The following is a 26,760-nucleotide window of genomic DNA, read 5'->3' as shown; positions in this document are numbered from 1 at the left end:
GTGTCCCCCACGCCCCGCGGGGTCGCGGTCCCGGGATCCCCCCCGGCCGTCTGGAGTTTGGGGTTGTTTGGGGTGGCGGGTCCCTCCCGGTGCCTCCCCTCGCCGACCTTTCGGGTTTGGGGAGAAACCCCTCGCTTTTCGCTCAAAATCCTCTCTGGAGAGGGCTCCGAGTCCCCGGTGACTCGTGGTCCCTCCGGGAAAGGCTCAGTCCGCGCCCGCCTCGCAGCTGAAAGGGGGAAAATAATGTGGGTTTGTTTTGGTTTGTTTTATGTTGAGGTTTCGGAGGAATTTGATGCTTAAACGGGGCAGGAATTGGAGCGAGGGGAACAGGAGTCGGAGCGCGGGGAAAGTGGTGGCCCGTGGGCTCCAAATACCCCGGGAAACGGGGCTGAAATCAGTTCGGGAAAGGGTTTATTTATCCCACCAAACCCCTGCCCGGTCTGGGGCGGAAAGGGCACATTGAGTCTTTTCCTCCCTTTTTTCCACACAGGTGTGGGGACCGAACAGGCACATCCGTGTGGTTTTCCCAGCAAATATCCCTCTCCAGCCCAGATCCACGGCTCACTCGCGTGCCAAAACATGGGGGAGGCTGCGTGTGGGGGCGGCTCTGGGCCATCTGTCTGGGGTTTGCTCATGTTTTGGGTTCAGTCCCACGTTTTTGGCCGTTCCTCCCCGTTTGTCCTGGGCAGGGCGGTGTCGGCTCCTTTTCTCGGCGCCGGCCATGCCTGGCAGAGTTTGTGGAGTTTAGTGGTGGTGGCTTTTGCTTCCCGAGCCTTTTCCCAGTCTAAATTAACAAAGTGATTTTCCGGCCAAGCCGAGATTAGTCAGCGCTGGAAGAGCTGCTGCAGGGGCAGCCCTGGAGCTGGAGTGTTCCTCACCCAGCAGGTTCCCGACATTTGGCTTTCCCTCTGCCGTGGGAGAGCCTTGTTTTTTGGAATGGGAGGTTGGTGTTGAGAGAGAAACAGTCTCAGAACAGGGGTAGAAAATCCGGGTAGGGTGGGTTTTCTTTTAGGAAAAAATCTCTTGGTTTTGGGCAGGTGGAAAGGGAGAACCCACCTCACACAAAGGTTCTGTGCTTCAGCAACCCTCCCGTGGCTGTGTCACAACCACCAGTGAGCTCCCAGATCTGGGGACAGCCCCTGAGTGGGGGACTCTGCGGTGGCTTCGACATCTCCAGGCATGAACTGGAGCATAAACTCCTCACTGTCACCTTTGTCCCTTGTGTCATGGTAACCTGCAGCTCTGGGTCTGATTTAGGATAACGAGGGGTCACTTCTCCGTGTATTTTTTGTCAGGAGTTCCCTTGTTTGAGTTTTTCCAGCACAGCTGACCTGTGTGGGGTTTGGGTGCTGCCAGCCCCAGGCAAGGGGAGCAGCGCTGCGCTTTTGTAGCCACCCCTGCCTTCCTTCTGCTCATCCATCTGCCACTCGTGCATCATCCTGTGCCGTGTCGTGTCGCGTTTTCAGGCAGTTATTTATCGCTCCTCTCTCTTCTCTTTCTGCCTGGCGTTTGTGAGGTGTTTTTAGGACCTTCAGTGGGGAGAACAGGTTGGACGTCAGGAGGAATTTCTTCATGGAAAGGGTGGTCGGACATTGCAAGGGGCTGCCCAGGGAGGTTTGGAGTGCCCATCCCTGGAGGTGTCCAAGGAAGGACTGGACGTGGCACTCAGTGCTCTGGGCTGGGGACAAGGTGGGGATCTGGCACAGGGTGGACCTGATGATCTTGGAGGGCTTTTCCAGCTTCAATGATTCTGTGAGAAAGTTATAAAGATACAAGTTATCAGTGAAGCAGCTCCTTGTGTGGAAAGATTTTGCGTTGTTATACCACAAATAGGCGGTTTTATGTTTACCAGACTTGGCTGTTTTCTGCCCTTTTTCCCCAACCAAGGTGAACCTTGCATTGAAGGTGCTGTGTTGGCATGAGAAAGGATGCATTTCATCGTAAGGGTTGTGCAGGGTGAAGTGAACCACTGTGTGTGGAGAAGGGTTAATCCCAGCCTTGTTCTTTGCTGGTTTGGGCAGTGAATTCCGGGTGCTGCAGTCTGGGGTGGGGCAGGGAGCTGTGAGGTGTCCGAGGGACAGCTTCGGGCACAGGTCGGTGAGATAACAGAGGTGGCTGCGGGTGGCTGTGGTGATAAGAGGAGCAGGGCAAGGAGAGGGGAAACGATCTGACTTTCCACAGTCTCCTCCACACACCAAGGCTGTGGCTTTCCTGGAGAGGGGATAGGAGGCTCTCAGCAGAGCCACACTCTTCATTCCCTCCCTTCATTTATTTTTTCTCTGTGCCCTCCCTCTCCTGTACCATGTTCAAGAATATTTGATGGGTCCAGGATCTGGCTTGATTGATGGCTGCAGGTGGTATCCAGCGCTCCTGGTTGGGGTTCCCTGCTCCACGGGGAGGTTCTACCCTCTGGCATCAAGCACAGTGAATCCATCAGTGCCTGCATCCCTGTCTGAGTCTCCTCCAGAAGAACCTGTGTCTGGTGCCTGCCAGCCAGCAGAACTGCCACGAACCAGACAATCAAAAGGCAGCAAAATCCAATCAGTTTGTTTTAAGAGTGGAGTGGAATGGGTCAGAAGTGGATTAACCCGTGATGCTAATGGACGTGGCGCAAGTGCCAGACGCTTAATTCATTGTCTGGGATGTAAGGCCAAATGCTCATAAATCCAATCCCAGCAAGATGACAGAGGTAAAGCCTCACTTAAACTGATTAACTCGTCTCTTCCAGAGTGTCTGCGCGGGGAATCTGCCATTTCAGATTTGGGTGTGCAGCTGGGATTTATGACACACTGGCTGTTGCTGCGGCAGCACCGACTCAGGCCGGTAACATGAGAGGCTGCGCCGGGGCTCTGCCAGCACCAGCTGACCTTGGTTGTGCCAGTGGTGTCGTGTGGGGTAGAGACCAAACACCTTCAGAGCGCTGCACATGGGCCCTGGGAGGGACCTGGCTCGTGAGGTAGCGCTGAGGCTGCGCACTGTGGTGGTGGGGAGGAGGTAGGGAGCTCGTGCTCGGTTCCATCGTGTGTCTTTCCCTGATTCTGTGATTGCTGCCCTAGGGGGTTCTGGTCATTTGTGCTCCTCCTGCCTTGCCTCATTTTGGCACTGCTGCTGACAATGGATCTCCACTGCTGAGTGCCATAGGGAGAGTCTGTGTAAGGTTTTGGAGTTGCTGGAGTGAAGCAATGAAAGTCTGTAATGTCATCCAGACCTTAAGACAGGTACTGATTGGTTTTTTTGGATGTAGTTGGATCTGCTCCCTGTGATAGCATCAGGCAGAGCCCCAGCCCATCCACGCTGGGACTGCAAAAGCTTCTCCCACGAGGCTCAGCCAGTCCCGACCTGTGGCAAACGTGTTGTTGCTGAACTGGCCTTTTCCAGCCCCAAAGACACGGTTTGGCTAAACAAGGTGGTGAACATGAAATTTGATTGTGTGCCTGAGGGGTTTAAGCCAAGTTCTCGGTGCTCTGGACTGCTGCCAGGGCAGGAGGTGGTTGGGCCGATCTGCCTGGTCTCGCTGTGCTCCAGCGACGGCACAGAAACCTTGGCGTTGCCAGATACCATTTCTGGGAGCTTCTGTTCCAGCTTTATTTTACATTTTGGGCTTTCCCATAACTTAGGGCCTCTAGGTATTACAGGTCTGATGTTCATGGAAATGTTCCGTGGGGATTATTCACCTTTATCTCAGTGTTTTTATGTTTAGTCTGTGGACCCCTTGTTAAACCAGGTTATCAAAACAGAAGGGGATGTGAGTTTGTGTTTTATAGTCATGAGAAGTTCATTCCCTCCATGGGACTGATGGCAGTCTTGGGAGCAATGCCTTTGGGTGCTCCGAGTCTGGAGAGTTACATCACTGGAGTGAACTGGAAAGCACTGAGCTAATGATTGAGGTCCCCGTAAAACTGGTTATTCCGGGGAGCCGAGTTGTGGGAAGAGGCAGAATGATGGATGTTGGGCTGGATCATCCCTGGATCTACTCAGATCGGCGCTGCTGGCATGTCTGCAATTGGTCCGGGGTCAGTGGGTGCTGACTTGGGGGCAGGGAACGCTGCAGGAAACGTCCGAGGCTTGTGTAATCATAGAGGTTGGAGTTTGGGAATGTGGGCAGACAGTCCTGGTCAGGACTTGCTTCCCTTTAATGATCTTGGCCTCTGATCTGGGGAGACCAGCCCTTTCTCTGTGGCTGTCAAACCACGGCTGGATTTCAGCAAGACCAACCCCATGTTGTCCAACCACGAATGTGTCAAGGCCCTGCCATGCCTGAGGCCGGGCCTGTGAGGACATCACACCTTCCCTTCTGAAGCTTGAGATGGATCTGGAAGATTTACTGGAATGTTTTTTTTAACATCTTGCTTTTTTTTTAAACTGTTTCTCTGCTCGGTGGTGCTGGTGGCTCTCCTGGCACAGATTGTTTATGCGGAGCGGCCGCTGACCGACAACAACAGGTCCTTGGCCTCCTATGGCTTGAAGGATGGGGATGTGGTGATCCTGCGCCAGAAGGAGACGGTGGAGCCACGGCCTTCCATGCGCTTCCCAGGTGAGAAAGGCTCTGTGCCAACACTGTCTGAGATTCATCAAGACTTACCCAACACCAGCTCCTGTCAGTGTCCTTTAGCACCTTCTATGCAAAGCACTGAGGGAGGGACAGTGGCTGGGATGAGTCAGGGGGGCTTGTAAATGACCATAAAGGCTTCTGATTTAGTGTTTTATTCTGAGGAAGCCAGTACCATTTTACTTTTTTTGGGGGGAAGTGTGGAGGCAGTGAGGAGGTGACTGGTTCAGAACAGGTTTGGTAAAGGTGTGTGAGGTCTCCTACAGCCACTGGTTCCCTTCCTGCTGGATGTGATGGCACAGCTGTGTGAGTGGCTCAGACCCAGGAACAGCCTCTATGGACATGTGTCCTGAACCTGCCCTGTGGCAAGTTCCCTGAGGAGCCACATCTTGCCAAACCCGGTGGCTCAATCATGTGTGCATCTGGGAATGCCCTGTGCCTCTGTCCTGCCTTCCACAGCCACTCCTAGCAAATCCCAGTCATAAAATATCCCTAGAAAAGGTGCCACAGGCTGAGAAGGGCATGGGAGCATTGCTGAGGTCCTCGTCCTGCCTCAGCTGGAGGATGGGTACCTGCAATGCAGGTCTGCAGGAATGTTACTACTTTTTTTTCCCCTGCTTTTTTTTAACCCGAGAGACTCCAAAGTGCCTCAGAGCCACTGGGTTTAGCCCTGCAGTCCCTCCATGAGGGATTCACGTTTGTGGAGCTGGGAATAGTCAGCAAGTGCATTTCAGGGGATTAAAAATGGGGCAGGCAGACGAGACCAGTTACATAAATGCGCCAGCGTTGCTAACCCAGTAACCCGGGGACGCGGCTGTGCTTCCGACACAAACTGCTGCTCACAGAATCTGCTCTCGTGCAGCATTAAGGGGCAGCTCATCCTTCCCATGGTTTTTCCAGCAGAATTGTAACCACGAAGCACCGACACCTCTGCTCTTCCTCCCTGCAGGTCTGCCCAGGATAGATTTCAGCAGCATCGCCGTTCCCGGGACGTCCACGCAGCAGCACCAGCCCCCGGCGCAGCGTCCTCGCCCATCGCCTCCGGATGCGCCGTCGTTCCCTCAGGGCCTGGACAACCCGGCGCTGCTGCGGGAGATGCTGCTGGCCAACCCCCACGAGCTGTCCCTGCTGAAGGAGCGCAACCCGCCCCTGGCCGAGGCCTTGCTGAGCGGAGACCTCGGTGAGCTGGGCTTGGAGCTGGTCAGGGTTGGCTCCCATCATAGGCAGCCCCGGGTGTTTAGCGCTGGGATGTGCTGCAGGCTCCTTGATGGTGCAGATAAAAGGTGCCAGTTGGGAGCACTCAAGGCAGAGTTCCTCCATTTCTGGGTGTATTTCTTCTGCTTGGCATCTTTAATATCCTCTGTCTCCTACTCGGAAATATCAGATGCACAGATGATTTGGGTGTCTGTGAACACAAGTGGCTCAGCTCCTGATTTTTACACTAAGACACGCTCTTAATGCACAATTTTGAATAAAGGTGGTGTGTTTGGTGCGTCCCAGATCCTGCTGGGACTCAGCAGAGAGCAGCACGCGCCCCAGCTCTGTCCGTAGTGATCATGTGCTGTGGAAGTGAATCACAGAAAGGGAGAGGGAAAGGAACAAGGAAATGGTGTCTTTTAGGAACTTTCTCAATAGAAATAGTCAAACGTGTGAGTTTCTGTTAAGCTTGGAAGTGTCCGCATGTTCTGGGCACAACTGAAGCCTCGTCCTTCACTTCCTATGCAGCTGATGTTGGTCCCTCATTCTTCCTGTGGTGAAAGATTTGAACTCCGGTGTCCTTTCAGTGTGAAAAGAGAGGAGTTCTGGGTAGCAGCAGATGAGCTCCTGAACCTTTGCAGGATGTTTAGTTGGGAGATAAATCCTGTGGAGTTTGGAGAAATAAGTGAAGAGAAGGAGCTTCTAGGAGGAGACTTTATCAACTTTCAGGGTTACATCCGAGTGATTTCTCTCTGTCAAAGGAAGCCAGAAAGGAACTTCCATGGATATTGTCAGCCTGTTTAGTTTTAAACTCTGCCTTTAGTTCATATCCAGAGCTGAAGTCACATTCTTTGCACTCTCAGGCATCTTCAGGCTTCTTGCTGGGAGTTTTTCCCATCACCTTGAACAGGGATGCTGCTCTTGGCATGGGAAACCAGAGGTTAAGCCAAAGACACCCAGAATTGGCCCCTCTGCTGTTCTGCCTGGTCAAGCTTTGACCCAGATGTTCATTTTCAGTCCCAAATCGCCACACTGGGCTGTCAGGAGGAAGTGGTTTGGGCTGGTTTTGCCCTTGTCGTGCTGCACTGCTGCTACTGGCAGTGTTTGGGCACAGATCCAGTTCAGCTCTAGCTTGGATTCCCAAATATCTGCATAGATCCGTGCCCTGTGGCTGTTCTCAATGAAGGCACCTGCTGTACAAAAGCCTAATTTCAAAAATCCAACAGTCAAACATACCCAGTGCCTCCCTGAGCACATAGCAGCCTTTGAGCCAGAGCTGCTTCCTGGGAACGGCATCCCTGGAAGCAAACCCAAACCCTGCATGTGTACAGACCTTCACGGACTGCCAAGTCCTTTTGGGGACATACGTGATCCCATTCAAGTAGTAAAAAATGGCCAGAGGCCATTCAGAAAAAGTGGGAATCTAAAAACTGTGGTCTTAAAATGTGCATTTAGACCTAGTGTCCTGGCTAGCACCTCCTGGTTCCAGTGGTAGGCATTCGTCTTTAGGGATTACAATCTCTGGCTTTGCCACATTCCTTGGCTTTGAAGGAAGTTTTGTCGTTAGCTTTTGCTAATTTTTCCCTATAAAAATATATGTGCCAGGAAATTGAGTTTGATTGTGCAGTGTTTGGGTAGGGACATGAGGAGAATGAGCTCTGTCCAGTTGCTTTTCATCTCGGCAGGTTCCCAAGCTTGCCACTGATCCTCTGAGGTCCATCCATGCCGCCCTCAGAGGAAGCTTTTTTCCGTGTGCTGCTGAGTCTATTCCTCAGCTGGCATCAAAAGAAGCATTTGCTGTGCCAGAATTTGATTTGCAAGAGTAATTTCCAGTAAAAAGCATTTCTTTATCTCCTCGTTCCCGCAGAGAAATTCACCAGGGTGTTGCTGGAGCAACAGCAGGACCGAGCTCGGCGGGAGCAGGAGAGGATCCGGCTCTATTCCGCTGACCCCTTTGATCTGGAGGCACAGGCCAAGATAGAAGAAGACATCAGGTAACAAACCAAAGCGGCTTGCAGGCTTTGGGGGTCCTCTCTGGGGAGAAAAAACTGCTGTGTGCTTCTATCCATGGTGTTTTTTCCTCAGAGAAGGCAGAATCTAAACACATTCCTTGTATCAAGGCGTTTGTTTGCAGGGCAATGCTCTGGGTCACCTTTGCATGTGGGAAGGTTGGGATTTGGGAACATGTAGGTGCACCCCATCCTTTAGATGTGTCCAGCTGAGATCACAGAGCGTTGTTCCCTGTAAGGGTGGGGAGGCCCTGGCAGAGGTTGCCCAGAGAAGCTGTGGCTGCCCCATCCCTGGAAGTGTTCTGGGTTGGACAGGGCTTGGAGCAACCTGGGATAGTGGAAGGTGTCCCTGCCCATGGCAGGGGGTGAAACTGAATGGTCTTTAAGGTCTCTCCCAACCTGAACCATTCTGGGATTGTGTGATACGAGGTGACAGCACTGTTGTCTGTGCATGTGATGTCTTGGAGCTGCCTGAGCTGGTCCGCTCTGAGACTGGAGCACTTGTGGAAAGCACATCTCCTCTTGAGAGGTGCGACTCCAGTGCCTGGGGCGTGTTTTGAACCCAAGAGCTGGGCTGGTGTTGTCTCCCAGCTGAGCTCTGCACAGCAGCACAGTGTCGTTTCTCCCAGCTGCCCTCAAGATTTGGTTTTGCGTTCTGCTGATTGTTCTGTGTCTGGCTGATTCACTGATGAGAGGTTCTGCAGAAATGAATTTTGCACATCAGCTCGCTCCTTCTTGCTGCCTTCCAGATGTAACTGTGTTGGGCTGAGGCTTGATTTCTTCAGCTGAGTGGTAAATCCTTGAGTCGGTTCATGGCCAGTGGCTTTCCCCAATAACAAAGTGTCTGTCTGGTACAGACCCATTGTTGGTCAGAACCAAAATTCACTGGCGCTAGGAGTGGTCTCATGTTACAACTGACAAGGTGTTGGTGCCAGATAAACACTCAGCAATGCAGAAAATAGTCATTTGTAGACAGTGAAACATTGCTTGGAGGCACAGGAATGCTTCCCTTCTTCCTTAGATGAGGCACACATAAAGGGGATGCACCCAATGCTGTTTGGGAACACTGGGCTGAGCCGTCCCCAGGTTTCATACCCCACTCAGTGAAAAATGAAATTACATCAAAATTAGAGCCTTTTTCCCCTTTTTGGGGAGATAAAGCTGTTTCGGATGCAGTCACTACGGATACCCATCACTTCCAGGATTATCCTGGGGCTGCCAGGGACTCCTTGAAGAGCAGTTTTTCTGTTGGCTTGAATTTGCACCAAGGGCTGGTGCTCCTGGTGGTGTTCTTTCTGCTGTTTTGCTCACCTCCCTCCTTTCCTATGCCTGGAAAAGGAAAGATACCAGGGAAACCAGAGGATTTTAATGTTCAGCTGCTGTGTGGGATTCCAGTGATGTAGCTACTGGCAACATCTCCGTGTGCCCTCAGCATGAGTAACGAATCCACAGGTTTTTTGCTCTGAGTTCTCCAGGTTATCGTGGACGGCAGGTTCCTATTGGCAACACAAGGCTGTCAGGAGCTGAGGGGTGAGTTAGGCTGGGGTTGGAAGCGGTAGTGGCTGCTGAGGAGTGACTCAGTGTCTCTGGACTAAGCTGAGATCATTCAGAGCAATCCTCAGCACCAAGGCCTGTGTTTCACTAAGGAAGCGACCTTTGCTGTGGTTTAAATGTGTGTTTGTAAGGTGAGCAGCAGCAGGTGGGATTTCCAGGTCCGTCTGTGAGTCAGGGGGATGTTACAAGGTCTGGTTGACAGACATTTTGATTTTTTCTCTCTCTTCTCCACAAAATTCAGGCAACAAAACATTGAAGAGAACATGACGATAGCGATGGAAGAGGCGCCCGAGAGCTTTGGGCAGGTGGTGATGCTCTACATCAACTGCAAAGTCAACGGACACCCCGTGAAAGCCTTTGTGGACTCAGGTGCTTTCTCCACACTCTCCTTTCTGTCACTGAGGGCAACAGTAAACATTCCAGTAGTTTTCCCAAAAAATCCTATAACAAAGCACTGCATGACAAGATTTTGAAGTGCTTTACTGAATCCTGAGCCCAGCCTGGGTGAGCAGAGCAAATCGTTAGGAGAAGCAGTGTGGGAACACCCTGGATTAGGGCTCCTGGGAGAGTTTCTGGGACTGCCGTGCCTGGAAGGTCACTGCTGTGTGTGTGTCTTATCTCATTTTGCAGATGGGGGGATTTCACGCGCCTTTAATGTGGCGGTTGTCATCTACAGTCCTCCAAGGGGAAGTCCTTGGGGTTGTTCCATCCCTACAGTAATGGTCAGTGCTGACCCATGTGTGGACAGCCAGATCAGCACAGTGGGATTCACAGGAAGCCTTTATGCCCTGGGGCAGGTGGGTTGGTTTCCCAGCCACTGAGTGCCAGATCTTAAGCTCTTCCAGGAGAAAATATAAATTCGTGCTGAGCTATCGGGATTTAACACGAGTTCTGTCGCTGGTAGGTGCCCAGATGACCATCATGAGCCAAGCCTGTGCTGAAAGGTGCAACATCATGAGGCTGGTGGATCGGCGGTGGGCTGGCATTGCTAAGGGTGTTGGGACACAGAAAATCATTGGCAGAGTGCACTTAGGTAAGTACTGGCATTTTTGGAGCAGCTTTAGCAGGGGTTTAACTGCATTTCCTGCAATCTTGGCACCGAGGAGTGTCTGGGTTGGTGCTGTAATGGTTAGAAGCTCCTGCAGAGTAAAATCAAAGTGCATCTGCAATGTGTTTGTCTTGGGCACAGAACTCTGTTTTCTGTGTCATTTAATGCTTTATTTTAATGGCATTACTGTAACACTTTGAGGTGAGGGAGTCCCAGCTCCTGCACACCTAGAGGAGATGTTCACTGGGGGCAAAACCTAAGGTGAAACACCACAACCTTGCCCATTTTGGGTGGGACTGCTGGGCAGGGTGAGCTACTCAGGAAGGGTTCCAGTGCAGTGCAGTGTTTGCTGTTCCTTTGGAAAGAGAAGCCTCTCCATGCTCTTGTGCAGCTTTTCTGGATGGAGGAGATTGTCCTTATTACTGAAAAATCGAATCTGTTTGCTGTTGTTGCTGCTTAGACTTGTGCTCTAATAAACTGTTTGTAGCCCCTCAAGCTTGGAGGGTCAGAGAAGCAGGACTCGAGGTTCTTAGGCACACTGGCTTTTAAAATAATTAATCTGGGACCATGGCAGGCCTGGCAGTCCTGGGGCTTGCAAAGGGCTGGACTTTTTGTGACCAGAACAGTGCATCAGAGTGCTGCTTTCAGATTTGCCCAGACCTTTCCCTGGAGGTGGAAGAGCAGAAAGCAGTTTTGTTGTGCTGTAGTGGGAACTTCTCTCCCTTGTGTTTCAGCTCAGGTGCAGATCGAAGGGGATTTCCTGGCGTGCTCCTTCTCAATCCTTGAAGAGCAGCCCATGGACATGCTCCTAGGACTGGACATGCTTAAGAGGCATCAGGTATCAAAACCTCTTTTGAAACAGTTACCTGGCTCTTGCAGGTTTAGTGAGAAGTGCAACATAAATGCCTGGGCTGGGAATTCATTAGGATTTTTCTGGGGAGAGGTGATAGTGGATTATCTTCCAGCCTGGAAGCACGTAGACTACATCCATCATGGACAGTTCTGGGGTGCCTGGCTGCTGCCTGGAGCCTTTTGCTCTGATCAAAGATGCTCAGAGCTTTCCAGCTGAATGATTTATTCCAAATTGAGTCAGACAGGGCCCTTTGCTTAGAGCTGATACTCCTGGCCCACCCTTACCTGCTGTGAGCCATTCCCATTGGAGGCAGATTGCCTGACTTCGTGTCTCCCTTTTTCTCTGGGAACTGCCTGGCTCTCCGCAGGCCCCTGATGTCTCGCTGCTCTTTCGCAGTGCTCCATTGATCTCAAGAAGAATGTGCTGGTGATCGGCACCACGGGCTCGCAGACCTCGTTCCTGCCCGAGGGCGAACTCCCCGAGTGCGCGCGGCTGGCGTACGGCGCGGGGCGCGACGACGTGCGGCCCGAGGACATCGCCGACCAGGAGCTCGCAGAAGCAATACAGAAATCCGTAGAGGAAGCAGGTACCGGCAGGAGCCCAGTTGAAATAGGAATCCGTGTATTTTTTTTTGCTGCATGTGAGGATGTCTGTGAGCAGTTCCCTTTCCAGCTCCTGGGAGCAGCATCAACCAGTAAAGGGTGGAGAGAAGGGGCTTTATTGTTGCTCGTGGCCTCTGAGTGCACTTCTCTCTTCCTTTCTGGGCTGCAAAACCTGCATGAAGGCACAGGGGCTGTTTGCTGTTTAATTTGTGCTTTCCCTGCAGCTTCCCACACGCTCTGGTTTCCTGGCTTTCAAGGTGTGGAGGTTAATGGTTGTCTGTGGCTGGGATCACATTGTAGTACCCAGCAGGGACGTGGCTCAGCTGTGGTGCTGCTGCAGCCTCGTGTGAGCACAGCTTTGGGGAGGCTTCCCAAACCCTGCTCTTATTGGCTGCACCACGTAAAAATAGAGCAGCTGTAGTGGTGACAAAAGTTCATGACAATTTTTAGAATTCGCACTATTTCAGCATTTTTCCCTGGAATGGTGCTCGTGCCCTTGGAGGGGGAATTGCCTCCTTGCAGATGCTCTAAGTTTCGAAAGCTGAATTCATGTCCTCAGCCTTAAACGTGACCTGCAGAGAGAACTTTCACCTTCCTGCAGTTTTGTTCCCAGTATCTCTGGAATCCAAACGCTGCACGGGTGCTGTGACTGGGCTGCAGGGGATTTTGGTGGCTGCAAAATTTAGTGAAGTAATTTTATTTTCAGCCAAAATAGCTGAAAGTCGAGTGATGAGCCAAAAACGGTCCAAAACTCAGATTTTCTGTTCAAGTCCTCCCTTAATTCAGCTTTTAGCTAAAGGGAAAATTAATTTTTTTCCCTGCTGTTCCAGAGGAGCTGTGAATACCTCAGGGTGTATTCCTTAAGCCTTTTCCAAAACTTCTAAAGATAACATTTTATATCCAAGAGTTCTCTAGAGACCTTTGAGTTTTACTGCTCATTTTTCTTCTGACAGAATGCAGTAAGTTCTGCTTCCTACACACATGTAGAACTCTTTGCTGGGTCAGGTTTAAGCTGATCAACATTTTTGTTGCTAATTTTTTAAGACTCTAGCATGCCCATATATAAAATTGAAATGAGATAAAAAGATTTAACCATATATGTAATATTAATATTACATATATATTTTTATATATTTGTTAGATACTAAAATTTGTATATATTTAACTACATATATATATCTATCTATATGTCTATATAGACGTATATATATTTCTACAGCTGTATTTATCTAATTGAAATGCACTGAAATTTTTCTTTAACACTTCTCAGTTACTGTTTGACAACCCAAAGAGTAAGCAGTTAGTTACAAATAATGAAGTTGATAACATTAAGGGGAGCACAGGACTGTGCTTGTTGCTCCTTTTGGCCAATTTTCTTCCATCCTAAGAATATAAGTTTTCCAGAAATGCAAAACACCTCGGAAGGAAGGTCTGGCTTTAATGAATCAGTAAGAAATAGTTTAAATGTGTGACTTTTCTAGCCAAATTTGAACGTTTATTAACTCAAGTTGCAGCCAGTAGAGAGAAACACAAACATAGGTTTGACCTTGTGATCGGGTTTTGACGTTGCTAAAGGTCAGGCTCAGGAGCTTGGGCTCTTGTCTGTTCCCACAGCCTGGCAGGTGTAAATATTAGTTCTTTTCCTGTTAAAAATTGTAGCCTGATGAAGCCTGGGTTAGCTTTTGGAATATATTTCATTTTTGGATGAGACTTTGCAGATATTATAGTTGATTGGATTTAGTTCTCCGTTGAAAGGGTCAAATAACACAGCCCTAACTATGAGTCTTTACAATAAAAACATTTTAGTAGAGTTTTTTAAAAAGAAAAGTGCCTGAAATAACTTAAATCCAAGCTGCTTATGTACCACATACAGTTCTAAGGACCATGAGCCTTTGTTCAGGCTAGTCAGCACTCGGACACTTGCCGTTGATGCTGAGCCCTAGAGAAATATAAAAGATTTATGGGAATAGGAAATCCATTTTGTGTGTTCACTTAATGCTCACAGAACACCAAGGCACAGAACTGAAGTGGCTCTTGTTCAGATTGACTGTGACAGTCCTGGTAGTTCTAGACACAGTACCAGCCTCTGGCCCACAGGCTTTTGTTGGCTGTATCCTAAAATGTCAGCACATTCTCTCTTTCTCTCTTCCAAAACTTGAGTTGCTGCTAGGTGGTGCCAAGAAAACCAGGAAAGGAAAAAACAGAAAATGGAAGAACAATAGAAAGAGAATGTGATGCAGCTCCAAAGAAGCTCAGCTCCCTGCAACATGTGTGTTCTTTTATAACAGCAGGAGTTTTTGCTGGCTTCCCGGAGTTTTTCAACACAAATGGCTGTGTGCACCTGGAGGCTATTAAAGTGCTTGTTTTGAATGCACCTGGATTATCCTTGAGCTTTATTTAATCCCCTGAAGCCCACTTTAGGGAGCTTCATGATTTCTGTCAGCTGCCTTGCTGGTGGTTCAGCACCTATGGAAGGCAGTGAGGTGGAGTCCTGGTGGGGTTCACTGGGATCCGGGTCCCAGTCCTCATTTATTTCTGAGGGCTTGATGCTCTTTTGTGCCAATTTCCTACTACTGGGCAGCTTGGTGATCATGGACGATTACAAGCCTGGCAGCAAAACTGGAGCTCTTCTGCTGAGGAGGAAGTGTAGCCAGGCAGTTCATCCCACACACACCTTTTCATCCAGGCAGCCTCAGTCCAAGTCACTGCCACCACAAACAACTCAGGCTGTTCCTGGTACAGAGAGGAGTTTATCCCTCATGGTGCACTTTGTGGGGAAGAGTTTGTTCCCGGTTTTAGCTGGACCAATATCCCTGGTGGGGCTGGGATTCAGCTCCTGTGGATACCCCAGGAGAAGGATGACACTGAGGAGTGCTTGGCAGAAAACCAGCTCCTGCTGCTACCTACATGTGAATCCCTGATGTGTTTGATCAGACCCTTATTAACGATCCAGCAGGTCAAAAGACAGTTCTGCTTTCTCCCTGAAGGGTTGGTTTAGGAGCAGAGAACATGAATGTAATCATTCCACGTAGAAACAGAAAGGATCCATCTAGTTTTCATCCATATCCTCTGTCACAAAGCTCTTTCCCACCCTTAGGAAAGATGAATAGTGGGGTGGTGTCACTGCACTGGTTTTAATTAACAGAGGATAAAAGGAACAAGGCTGAGGAGAGAAAGACAGATTTCTGTTGTGTTGTGGAATTAAAACAGAATCCTGGCTGGAGGTGTGGGCATGGTGAGCTGCCCCAGTGCTCATGTAAAAAGAGACTCCAGGAAAACCAGTGGTGTGTGTTTAAGACCACTGAGTTTGGGAAGGGAAAGGGCAGCAAATCACAGAACACCTGTGACCCTGGGCAGAGCAGGGCTGTGGTGGCAGGACAGGAGCTCCTGCAAAGTTGTGTGAGTGATTTAACGAGCGTGAGAGCGCTGATACATCAGCAAGATTAGACTGTCAACAAGATAAGGTCACTTAATCTCCCCCGATAACCACAGCCAGTGTTTGGTGCTTCTGACAGAGATCTGCAATTCATCTGTTCTCTGTGAGGACAAGGAAGCAGCAAGCTGGGTTTGACTTCTGGCTGCTTCTCCTTTGCTTTGCTCTTCCCAGCCTCGGGCAGCAGTTCTTTTGGGGGATTTCTTTCCCCCTACAATCTGTACACCTCCCTTTTGCAGCTGGCTGGTGTTTGGTCACCTTCTCTTGGGTCTGATGGCACTGCTGGGAACATAACCCAAGAACTGTGTTGCCATCTCAGTTCCTATATCCCTGAAACATGTCTCCTGAGTATCTCCAGCCAAAGGGAGAACAGACCAGTATGGCACTAGACACGTGTTACACTGTGTAGAGTTTACCAAGTGTGTAGTATCATCCACAGACTCCTCTGTGGTGTAGACAGTACAGAACAGCCTTTAAATTGTGCTCTGGCAAAGTTATTTTTACCTTGATGTGCCGAATTTGCCAGGCAGAATCCTCCTGGGAGGCAGGAGCTCCTGCAGCCTCCGTGGCGTTGTGCCGGACAGTTGGGAGGGGAGCTGTGCAGGACTGTAACCATGCATGGTGTGTGCTCTGAATGCTAACACGAGTTTGGTGTGTTTGTTTCCTAATCCAAACAGAACGCCGGAAGCCTTGATGCATGTAGTGTGTGTTTACTGCAGCTGGAGTGGGCCACAGACCAGGTATTTAGAGCCACCCGTTCCAGTTTGTGCTGCCACACTGTGAACGGTGCTTCTGCCGTGTCCTGACTGCTCCTTTCCTTCTGTCTTCCATAGAGAATAGTGACAAAGAAACTACCTCACTGGAAATGCCCTCATTACCAGCTTCTGATGGGTTTCAAAATCCAGTCCAGTCTTCAGGACTAAATTCCAAGATCTGTAATCCCACAAATCAATTACTTGATCGTTCTGTCTCTGCCCCTGCTTCAATTTGCTCATCCGAATCCAGCCTTGCAGAGCCCATTGATCCTAGAGCCGTCAAGACTTTTGACTCTTCACCTGAACACCAGATAACCCCAGAAAGAGAATATCCTCTGGTATTGCAGCATCATTCCAATAGCTCTTCCTTGGCAAATAATGACCCCTCTCCACACACTGGGGATGGAACCTGCCCCAGTTCAGCTTGCCTTTCACAGAAGACACTCAAAGAAACATTTAGTGCTGACATTTTAAAGGAATGTAATGCTGAAGAGCAAGATCATGGTCAGGAACATCCTCTGGAAGTGACAAAAGTCAATTTGGCTGACACTGCTGCCAAGCACAGGCAGAATAAAGATGTCTGTCTGTCTTCAGAGCAGGAGCAAAAACATGAGCTTCCCACAGACCATCGGACGTGCAAAGAGCCAGAAAAGGAACATCTTGAGGAGCAAACTGAGACAACCGACCCAGAACCTCCTTGCTGTGTTGGTGGGGTTGAGAAACCTGCTGTGGCAGAAGCCAAGCAGCCAGAAAATCCTCCCATGGAAATGAGAGATGGACGGGAGAGAGCAGGTCTTTCCTGTGTGAAAAGGAATATCCAACTGTCAGCCTCCTGTAGCCATGTGCACATGGAAGCCTCCATGGAAATAGATGCAGTGGAGCAGGCTGCAGCTGAAGCGCAGAGCTCAGCAAGGGAGCAGAAGCAGCAGACTGAGAGCAGACGTATATCCAGCCTGAACTCTGATGCCTTCTCCATGGAGGTGGAGTTGCTGAAGTCTCCATCCTCCTTGAGTGATCCACTTTCCACCAGTGATGTCCTGCAGCCTAAAAGCACTAGTGAAACTCCTGCAGAGTATCATGAGTTGGCTAATTTGGCAGCAGACAGCTCCTTCCCCTCCAGCATCCACCAGCTGGACACGGATCCAGGAAGACCTTCAGAAGAGCCATGTTTCCCTCTAGCATCAGCCTTGAAAGAGCTTCACAAACTCTTGGTTATCAGTCGGAAAGGAGAATGTAAGATCCTTGCCTCGGAAGAAGTCTCACAGCTGGAAGTGGTTCACAGAGAGCCAGCAGTGCAGCAGAAGGGACTTCCTGAAGGTGAGCAGAAAGGCTCAGATCCAGCCAGCCAGGAACAGAGCTGTTCCTTTGCTGAGGTGAGGTCTGAGGGTGGAGGAGCAGAGGGGAGCCAGCCTTGTGATTCTGGCAGAGAGCATGTCAGCACTGGGCCTATCAGTCCAGGGCAGCCTGTGCTCGGGGGAGATACTTTAGAGAGGCAGAAGGGTTCAGGTAAGAGCGATGTGGTCATGGTGAGTTCTGCAGCCACCCCTGGCCAGCAGCAGAGCCCAGAGCAGGGGGAGGTTTTGGCAAGAGCTTCTCAGAGTCCACCGAGTCCAACTTCGGAGCAAAGCACACCTGTTTCCTCCACACCTGCTTTGGGCGAAGGTGCACTACAGGATACTCAGAGCCTGTTCACAGGAGCACCTGGGAGAAGTGGCAGTGCTGCTCCTGAAGGTCCGTGGCCGCTGGCTGGGAGTGAGGAACCGCTGCTGAGCCCCCCAGCCGCCTACACCAGACTGACCACACGGGCTTCTGCACCCCCTGCTTTCCCTGCCGCTGATGTTGACCGAATCCTTGGTGCTGGTTTTACCCCGCAGGAAGCTCATGAGGCCTTGGAACAAGCGGATGGAAACGCAGATCTTGCTCTTCTCATTTTGCTAGCCAAGAGCATTGTTGTTCCTACATAACGGAAGAGGGAGCTGACTGGGGGATCTTTTCTTCTACAGGAGTATCTCAATTACACACCACAATGGACGAGCAGAATGTTGAGCCAGATTTTTTTTAATTATTCACAGCCAAAGTAACATGTCTCTTCTGTTTCACTCATTAGATTTGGGCCTTGAAAAGAAAGAAAACATCTTGCATTGTGTGGACAGGATAGCTTTTAATCATGCATACTGGATTAAAACTACTGGTTTTATTTAAATGTACAATTTTAGAATGAGCTCCAATGCTACAAATAAAAAGCAGCAGCCACTGTGCTCACTGCCCTGTCTGGCACAAAGCAGGTTGTGACAGGAATTAGCCACACGTGCACAGGACGGGAGGTGCACACCGAGTCCAGTGTGGACTCTGGATTTGTTGCAGTTCCTTGGAACCCAACATGCAGCTGTTGAAATTATTCTGGCAGCTACTGAAGGTGTGTAGATGCTTATGGATGTGTAAGGCTTTGCCAGAGGAGTGAGGGGGTTTTGTGGGAGTGTGAGATTTTGTGTGTGCATAGGGAAGGCTGATGCTTATTTTTGCCAAACCCTTTTACGCTTTGATTTAGAGTTGGACTCAATGATTCTTGTGTGTCCCTTCCAACTCATAATATTCTCTGATGCTCTTGGGCCAGTGTGTTCCAGTTTACAACATGGGGATAGAAGAAGGGAAGGGATAGAATTTGGTGCTACCAAAACTTATACGTTTTAACTTATTTGAAGATGTGCTGGTATTAACTGTAGGGACGGGGGAGGGAAAAGGAGTACTGACTTTTTTTTCTAGCCTTGCCCACATCATGTTTTTCCTCATGCAGAAAGAACAAGCTCAACCAGTTTAGGGCTAAACCTTAATGATGAATTTGTTTAACAAACCAACTGTGTGTTATGGCTCTAAATCTCCCTGTGCCCGGGGAGGAATGAACTTCATCTCAGTGGCTCCAAGCAGGGCTGTGATTGGAAGAAGGAAGAATCTGCTTTGCTCTGGTTTTTCTGGATGTCTGAGGTCGATTGGCCTCTCGGCTATGGAATGCCATGGCTGGGGGCTGCTGGTCTTGCACCTCCTTGAGAGCGAGGGCTCCCCAACAGGGTTCATGAAACAAATGCACTGACGTGGCTTCTGCATTACAACCATCGTGGCCTTCTGGGATATCTCTGGTGAGTCACCTGCGTGGTGAGGCCTCACCGAGGCTGTGCTGTAGGAAGCCCTTTCCAGATGCTTTTTTTGAGGGGGGGTGGACTCCTTTGTGATGGTCTGCAAAGCCCCAAAACTCTGTCAGAACTGGGGAAGGAAAGCATGGCTGAAACCAAATTTTAAGTAGGAACTTTGATTTAGTCCCACTTGCAAATCTCAAAAGTGGCTTTGTGTTAGGTGTTCGTCTTGAACTTGACATGTTGAGCTAAACCTGGAGCAATGGCTCAGCAGCACCAGACACATTTTTGTTCATGGTTTCCATGTGGTGTTGTCGTTGTCTCAGGCCTGTGTCCTGGTGTTTGTGTTCCCTGTTGCTTTAGCAGGTCTCCTATGTGTGTGCTGGGCTGTTTTTATGCAGGTGGCATTTAAAAACAACACAGATTTGGTTTTATCTGTCACCTCACAGGAGTTTGTGCTGTCACTGAGTGCCAGTGTCAGATTTGCCTCAGACACTTGGGCAGCCAGGAGATCCTTTGGAGTAATGAAGGGCTTTAAGGCATTCTGCTGTCAAATGGAGTTTTTCCATGAGCTGGGATGGTACCATCCACACTTAGAGCTGTTTTGGCTTATATCCCTCTGCTTGTGATACCAGCAGCCAGCACTGCTCTGTGTGGGAAGCAGTGCTTGGCTGTCTGCAGCAGCATCCAGTGATTCACTTGAGGCTCTGCTCAAAATGAGTTACTGAGGCCAGACTGCGCTTTCTCATCTTCATGGGGCAGGTGGTAGAGTTACCCCTGCTGAAGGTTTGGTTTAGTATTCTTGCAATGAGCACCTCAAATCAGCAGAAGCCCCTCTGTGAAGGGCAACGCTGGAGCTGGTACAGGATTACGGTATCAGCAGGTCTCTCTAGAAGCCTTAGGAAATAGGATCTATCAGACCATTCCTGTCTGCATCTGGTTCACCATCAGAAGCAGCAGCAATGAGGCTCCCAGATCCAGAGTGACTTCAGATGGCTGTATCTGTATTCGCATGGTGTGGCTTGGTGAGGTGGAAGCAAGGGAACACGGGAGCCAGGGGCAGTTTGGCTCTCTTGGATGCAGGAGAGCTGAACCTGTGCCCTTCGCCTGCGGGTGGATCTACTGCCAGCTGCTTGGAGCAGCAGATGTTGCTATTCAGTGTTAGCTACTCAGTGTTGGCTACTCGGTGATAGCCCCTTGTGTCACCCTCTCTGTTTTAGAAGCCGTTGCTCAGCTGGGCCAAGTGGTGCTGCTCTGCACTAAGCTGGTGACAGGCTCTGCTCTCACAGCCACGCTGACTTAGGCTGCGCATCCAGAATTTATGCTATAAAAGCTTTAGAGCATCAGCCAATCTGCTTCAATGCTCACTTTTATTCCTTGTCAAATAGAAACTTTGAATCCCACCCTTCTGCCAAAGCTGTATGGAAGCATTTATCCATAGTGCTAGAATTCCGTGCGTAAGTCTCTCTAAACTGCTCGAAACAAACCCTGACCCCCAACTGATAAATATTTCTAAAACTCTTTTATCAAGTAGGTCCAAGCCTGGTGATTTAAATCTCTTAATTTCCAAGTCTTGCTTTGAGTGAATGGCTATGTGCTGCTAAATTACTTAATAATTTTTTTAGGAGCAAGATTTAGTATAAAATTGGGGCAGTAGTGAGTATTTAAGGTTAAAATAAAATGTAATAGAATGTGTGTTTAGCAAACGCTGTCTAAAACTTGTCTTTGTTTCAACGTGTGTCCTCTCTGCTGCATGCACACACACATCCTGTGTTCAGCCTGTGGCAGTCCGTGTGCTGACCTGGCCCACAGAGTGGGAGTATTTATAGGGAAGGAGGGATGGCAGAGTTCTATGGCTTATCGGCTACAGCAGGGGATAAAGGTACCACCAACAGCTGTTCAGGTTTCCAAGGAGCCAGGTATCCCGGCCTCAAATCAGCCACCTCGTTCTTTTCTGTTCCCCCTCCTCATTAACCACTGCTACAGTGTCCTAATGTCACATCACTTAACAAAGGGATTTCACCATGGAAGTCCAGCTCTAGAGAGTAAAGCAATGCTCAGAAGGTGCTTGGTAAAGCTCCCAGCACCTGTGGGGATCCATGTGGGTCTGTAGAGCTTCTTTCTGGGTGTGCCCTGGAGCCAACCCTGGTTTCTGAGATTTACTTTTTTCCTTAAAAATACCGAAGGAATTCACTTGGCCTCCTGGTGACTGCATGTTTGTGTACACAAGGCCGCAGGTGAACATAGAGGTGATGTTAAGTGAAATCCCAACATCTGGAAGTTTCTGGGCATGGGTAATTCTGACAAGAGGAGGGAATATTCCTGGCGACCATCCCTGGCATGTTGACCTGCTGCAGGACAGAGCTGAGCTACGCTGTTAACGACAATCTCTGCCTCCTTGCTGTGTATGTTTAACTTTCTATGTAGACACTTGGTCTCCAGGACTGTTAACCTTGTACGTCCTCCATGTTTCCCTCTTCCTTCTCTCCCTCTTGCCGTCTCCTCTTCTCAAAAGTAGCAATATTTATGTGTACTTGCTGAATGCTCAACTTCAGATCAGTTTTCTGTAAAACTGCCATTGACGAACAAAAGGAGGAGCAGGTCCTAGAGGTTTCTTCACCAGACTTGGACTTCTTGCCAAACAGCTCCCCAGAACTCTTAACAGAAAATCAAAGAGGAGAAATCCAGAGGTATTTCTGCCTGCCTCTCTCAGAAGTCAGCTTGGGAAACGGGGCCGGTTTCATGTCCATCATTCCCCTCTGAAGCGCCCAAGAGATTTCTTCCTGCACTGTGTAGACGAGGCTTAGTCTGTGATCCAAAGCGCAGCGGTTTGGGTCACACTTTGACTGATGCTTCAGAGTTTTACAGACTCACTTAGGGAACTTGAGAGAATCAATACTCAGGAATCCTAAAGCTGGTTGCGTTTTGTGTCATTGACTCTTGTGGGCTGAACACGCTGCAGCCTCGCAGGCGGCTGAAGAGAGGAGTGGGTGTGTCATCAATGGGATGTGGTTCTGCCCAAAGTAATACACACTTGATTCTTTTTTTGATTTTTTTAATATTGGGGGACTGTTTATCAACAAATTATGTGTAAAAAAAAATTTGATATTTTAAAAAAGTTGAATAAACACTTTATCATAATGTTGCTTGGTTGGTCTGTCTGTATTTCTGAGGTTGGCAGTTCTCTACTCAAATCCTTCTCTGCCTTTTTTCCCAAAGCCAGTGGATTTTCCTTAACATAAATGCTGCCATTTTGAACATAATGAGTAGAAATCTGTGGGTAAAAGGATTCCAGTTGGGAGGGCCTGAGAACAGGCATGAGAAATTCCTGTATTCCCTTTACTTTGGGGATGGGCTGTTGGGCCCTTCATGGAGGACTTGGAAGAGCATCAGAGTAAACACAAAATGTAGCACTTGGCCATGGCACTGTCTGCTGGGAAGGTGATTGAGACGCTCCTTGTCTCCTACTTAAATACCTCATTTCCAGCCCAATTAGAAGATGGTTTTATTTTTCTGGAGCTGGAAGCTAATTTCTTGGGACATTAAAAATATTGGCATTTAAATCCCTGGAAAGCTCATGAGAGTTTTAGTTAGAAATAACCTTTTTGAAGTTCCATTCTCGTAGTGTCACATAGTAGAACAGGTTTTAGAAAGGAGGAGTAGAGGATATTCCTCCTCTGAAACTTGGGGTATAGTCACTAACCCTAAGTTCCTCTCATGGAGGAGCACTTCCTTTTTCAGATCCAGAAAACTTCCACTTTTCCTTGAGACATCACTGAGGTTTTGGCCATTTTAAATCCCTCCTAACCAGAGCTGTCGGTGCTGGTACCAGGTAAGAGAGATACAAACACAGTGGGTTATGATTCAGTGGCTGTGACAAACTGGGCAGTGGTTTCCTCCTCACATGTTCAGAGCTCTGCACGTGATGCTGGTGTCGCTGTTAGAGCTAAGTGAGGTCTTTGATTATGAGGCAAAATCACATTTTGAATTCAGCTCTCAGGGTGGGAAAAGGGAAGGTTTGATGTGTGGGCTGCTACAGCCCCATCATACACTGGCCAAAGGGTTGCTGCAATTTCTTCTGCTGGGAGATGATTTAAGGACTGAACACTCTGGTTCAAAACTATTTTGAGCACTTGGGCCTTGTTTGTTCTGCTTGATGAAGATGGTTTTATTTTGGTAATGTATAAAAATGAAGATTAATGACACAGTTGTGTCCATGTTTGGGATTGTCCCAGTTTGAATTGGCCTGATGTCCTGAAGCTGAACCAAGGGTAGGCTGTGGCTGCCCCATCCCTGAAGTGTCTAAGGCCAGGTTGGGTGGGGCTTGAAGCAACCTGGGATAGTGGAAGGTGTCCTTGCCCATGGACATGGGATGAGGTTTAAGGTCCCTTCCAACCCAAACCATTCTGGGATTCCATTAATTGGGGCATTGGCACCCTGAAATCTGCAGCCTTTATAGAGCCAAGAGAGGGTCAGGCCGTGTGCAATAAAGGTACACTCCCAGTTGGTGTTTTCCTTTGGTTATCTTTTGTGGGCCTTCAGGAGTAGAGGTCTCTCCTAAAAACTTCCTGCACAGGTCTGGAGTTTAAAAATAACAACTGAAGGTTTTTTGAGCAGTCACGTGGATGCAGCGGCTGCATTAAGAGCAAGAGTGGGATGCAGAGAGGTGAGTGTTCCTTCATGCAATTTCCTGCCCCAGAATAGTTCAAGGAATGGTCAGCAGAAGGAACATGACTGAGCCATTGCTCAGGAATTCCGCAGTGCCTCCCATCAGCCCTGGTGTGGCTTTGCCAAGGTAACCACTTTTTGGGCGGGTTTGTCACCAGAATGGGATTTGGGAAATCCTGCTGGCCCACCTGGCTTTTGATTCACTGTGACCGTACATTGATTATCTGCTCTGCCTCATTCCCTGGGGATACACTGGGGGTGCTGGGACCCCTGGAAGTGTACCCACTCCACTATGACATAATTACCTCCAACAACCATGCGTGCTAATTACAGGGTGCTGTCATGATTGCCAATAAAGCACTGAGTCACACAGAAGGATGTGAGTGGTTGGTGACTGAAATCCTTTCCAACAGCCACTGCCAAAGGAATGTCTGGTTCCCAGTCTCTGTTAACAAATGGAAATGGGAAGGAGTTTAAAACCAAACCACTTGTGCCTGGCTGTGGAAATGGAGGTGTGCTCACAGGCCTCACTGTTGACTTACCCTTATAACCCAGCAGTTTCTTCCATGATTTTCCTAATACTAATTTTTTTTCCTGCTGGAATCCACAGTGCTGCAATGTTTCTTATGCCTCTTTAATTTCCCCCCCGATCACTGGGAGCATTACTGAGGTGCCCTATGACTGCACTGCGTTAGGTGGTATCTTGGGAGTACCTTGCATGTAACACAGCTTGCTGCAGGAGGTGATTCCTCTCAGTGACTCGCTCTGTCCTTCCTCGCTCTCCATCCATGACAAGCACCTGATGGCTATTTTCCTTGGGGATCACGTTCTCCATGCCAACTTCAGGCTGCAAATATTGAGCAAAGAGTTAAAAATCTCTTGGGAAGAGGGTGGGAAGCAACCCAGCACGTAGTGGGAGTGGGATGGATTCCCCCAAGCTTTTCTGAGGAGGATTGGAGCTGTCTAAATGCTGGGAGCAGGGAATTTTCCACGTAAATCCATAATTGGGTGGTGGGTGCTTTAAGGGATTATAACCAACTCGTTTTACTTGAAGTAAAAAAAATACTTGGGGCATTCAAAACATTCAGGAAAACAGCAGGACACCAGGAAGTCTGTTCCACAAGAGAATCCCAGAGTGGTTTGGGTTGGAAGGGACCTTAAAGCTCATTCCAACCCCCATGGGATTATACAGGTGTAGATGCTGCACCTGGTGCCTCTGGAGCAATGAGGAATGCAAATGGATGCACGTACCTGCTGGTGCTGTACAGCTTGTTTGCCTTTATGCTTTAAATCCTAAAATCCACCAGGAAAGAATAAACTGGCGTGTGGGATCTGTTGGGCTGCTTTAAAAGGAGATTACTTCAGTCTCTCCAGTGACTTGCTGGGGATCAGGCTTGGATGTTTCAGGCTCAGGATTCGCCCCATTCCCCCCCCGTTCAGCCGGGGGAGGGCTCCCCACATGCCAATACAAGCTCTGATCCTTGGGATCTTCCTTAATGCAATGTTTCTGCTTCTCCAGAGGCTGGTGGGGAGCTGGGAAAAGAGTTTTTTGGTTTGGCTCAGTTCTAACCCAAGCACTGTTCCCTTCCTTTCCCTTCCCTTCCCTGGGAGTTTCTCCCATGGTTTCCAAAGCTGTTAAACTGGCTGGGCTGTTCCTGCAGGGAAAGCGCAAGCTTGGCTGGTGTGGCTTTTCCATCCAAGCCCTTGCTCAGCCCTTTCCTTCCCTGCCAGCAGGTTATTTACAGAGGAAGGGGTGGGAATGGCAGGGAATGCACTCCTGGAAGCTGCTGGCTTTCACATTTTTAATTGCTTTTACTTTCATTTCCATTTTCAGTTACGAGGGTCGGGTGATTCAGGCGCTAAGCCAGCCCCAAGTCACAACCCTTTACCTCAGCCTCAGGTTTTATTTATAATTTATCTTAAATCTTTGTACCAATTCCCATCTCTGTCCTGTGATGGCAAGTGGGGCTTGTATTTGAGGTTTTTAGGAGCTTTTCCCACCAATGGAGGCTTGGGCTGGAACAACAATGTGGCCCATTTTTGGATCCATGGTGCCACCCAGCACAGGGATCCCAGCAAAGAGCTGGATCCCCTGAGATCAGAGCAGAACTGAAGGAAGCAGTGCTGAAGCCTGAGGTGGTGGGATGCCATAGGGATCCCCCACTTTTCCCTCACCGATTATTTCCTTTGAGACCAGTGCCCCAAAGTGCAGCAAAGCTGCAGGCTGGGCCCTGGTGGCTGGTGGGCACCTCATGTCCCAAACCCACTGTGTGTCCACTCAGCAGGCACCCAACAGCACTGTCCCCTCCTGTCGCCCTGGACTGTGAGAGAGCCAACACCATCTCCCCTTATTCCCATCACATCCCTCCTTGCTGTGAGGGAATCAATGCCACCTTCACTTGTGTTTCCTCACTGTCATGGGAGTTCCAAATGCATTCTCCCCTCACAGAGGTCTGGGCCATGATGGACCCAAAACCACCTCCCCTCATGCCCCTCAGTGTCCCCAGTGCCATTTCCCCCCACATCCCCTCATTAATCCCAGGGCTGTGAGGGAGCCAGTGCCACCTCCCTATATGCCTTCACCGTCCCCAACATCATCTCCCCTCATGTCTCCTCACTGAGCCCTGGGTTGTGAGGGACCCAGTGCCACCTTCCCTCACTGTCCTCCGTGCCACATCCCCTTGCCTGCCCTCACTATCCCCTCAACTGTTTCCAACGCCATCTACCCTTGTGTTCCTTCACTATGCCCAGCGCCACCTCCCCTCACGGGGTCACGAGGGTCCCACCGCCATGGCCGAGGGCGCCATTTGGGGCGGGCTGGGTTCAGCCGGGCTGGGCTCGGCTGTGTTCGGCTCCACTCGGCTCTGTTCGGTCTGGTTGGGCTCGGCCGTCCCGGCTTCGGCTCCGTTCGGCCCCGCTCGGCCCTGTTCGGCTCAGCTCGGCCCCGCTCGGCCGGGCTGGGCC

At 49.6% G+C, this 26,760-nt stretch overlaps 1 protein-coding gene and 1 long non-coding RNA gene across 5 annotated transcripts; one reads left to right on the top strand and one right to left on the bottom strand.

Moving 5' to 3' along the window:
- The first annotated feature begins 1,732 nt into the window (after positions 1–1,732).
- LOC103614548 (protein DDI1 homolog 2) lies at positions 1,733–22,274 on the top strand. 3 transcript variants are annotated; one of them, XM_017732741.1, is made up of 9 exons: positions 1,739–4,534; positions 5,499–5,729; positions 7,614–7,740; positions 9,551–9,678; positions 10,214–10,342; positions 11,092–11,195; positions 11,607–11,796; positions 15,923–15,985; positions 16,079–16,140. In XM_017732741.1, the coding sequence occupies exons 1-8, from the start codon at positions 4,330–4,332 to the stop codon at positions 15,937–15,939; spliced, it is 1,131 nt and encodes a 376-aa protein (XP_017588230.1). In that variant the 5' UTR covers positions 1,739–4,329; the 3' UTR covers positions 15,940–15,985; positions 16,079–16,140. The 3 variants fall into 3 exon arrangements, with proteins under 3 accessions (XP_017588229.1, XP_017588230.1, XP_017588228.1); XM_017732740.1 differs by lacking the exons at positions 15,923–15,985; positions 16,079–16,140 and adding an exon at positions 13,973–14,186 and having other exon boundaries at positions 1,733–4,534; XM_017732739.1 differs by lacking the exon at positions 1,739–4,534 and having other exon boundaries at positions 5,560–5,729; positions 16,079–22,274.
- A 1,197-nt stretch (positions 22,275–23,471) lies between these two features.
- On the bottom strand, positions 23,472–26,754 carry LOC108446345. Of its 2 annotated transcripts, XR_001861515.1 has the most exons (4): positions 26,523–26,754; positions 25,048–25,329; positions 24,510–24,643; positions 23,472–24,241 (listed from the first exon to the last, which is right to left on the bottom strand). It is a non-coding gene; the product is annotated as an uncharacterized LOC108446345 (long non-coding RNA). The 2 variants fall into 2 exon arrangements; XR_001861514.1 differs by having other exon boundaries at positions 23,472–24,643.
- Between the last annotated feature and the right edge of the window lie 6 nt (positions 26,755–26,760).

The sequence above is a fragment of the Corvus brachyrhynchos genome, unplaced genomic scaffold (genome assembly GCF_000691975.1).
Source record: "Corvus brachyrhynchos isolate BGI_N302 unplaced genomic scaffold, ASM69197v1 scaffold215, whole genome shotgun sequence".
Classification (NCBI taxonomy): Eukaryota; Metazoa; Chordata; class Aves; order Passeriformes; family Corvidae; genus Corvus; species Corvus brachyrhynchos.
The sequence above is the reverse complement of the archived record's forward strand: the minus strand, read 5'-3'. Positions and strand labels throughout refer to the sequence as shown.

What these genes read in the sequence shown, in the direction of transcription:
- LOC103614548 (XM_017732739.1), top strand. Translation starts at nt 16,111, where the DNA reads ATGCCCTCATTACCAGCTTCTGATGGGTTTCAAAATCCAGTCCAGTCT.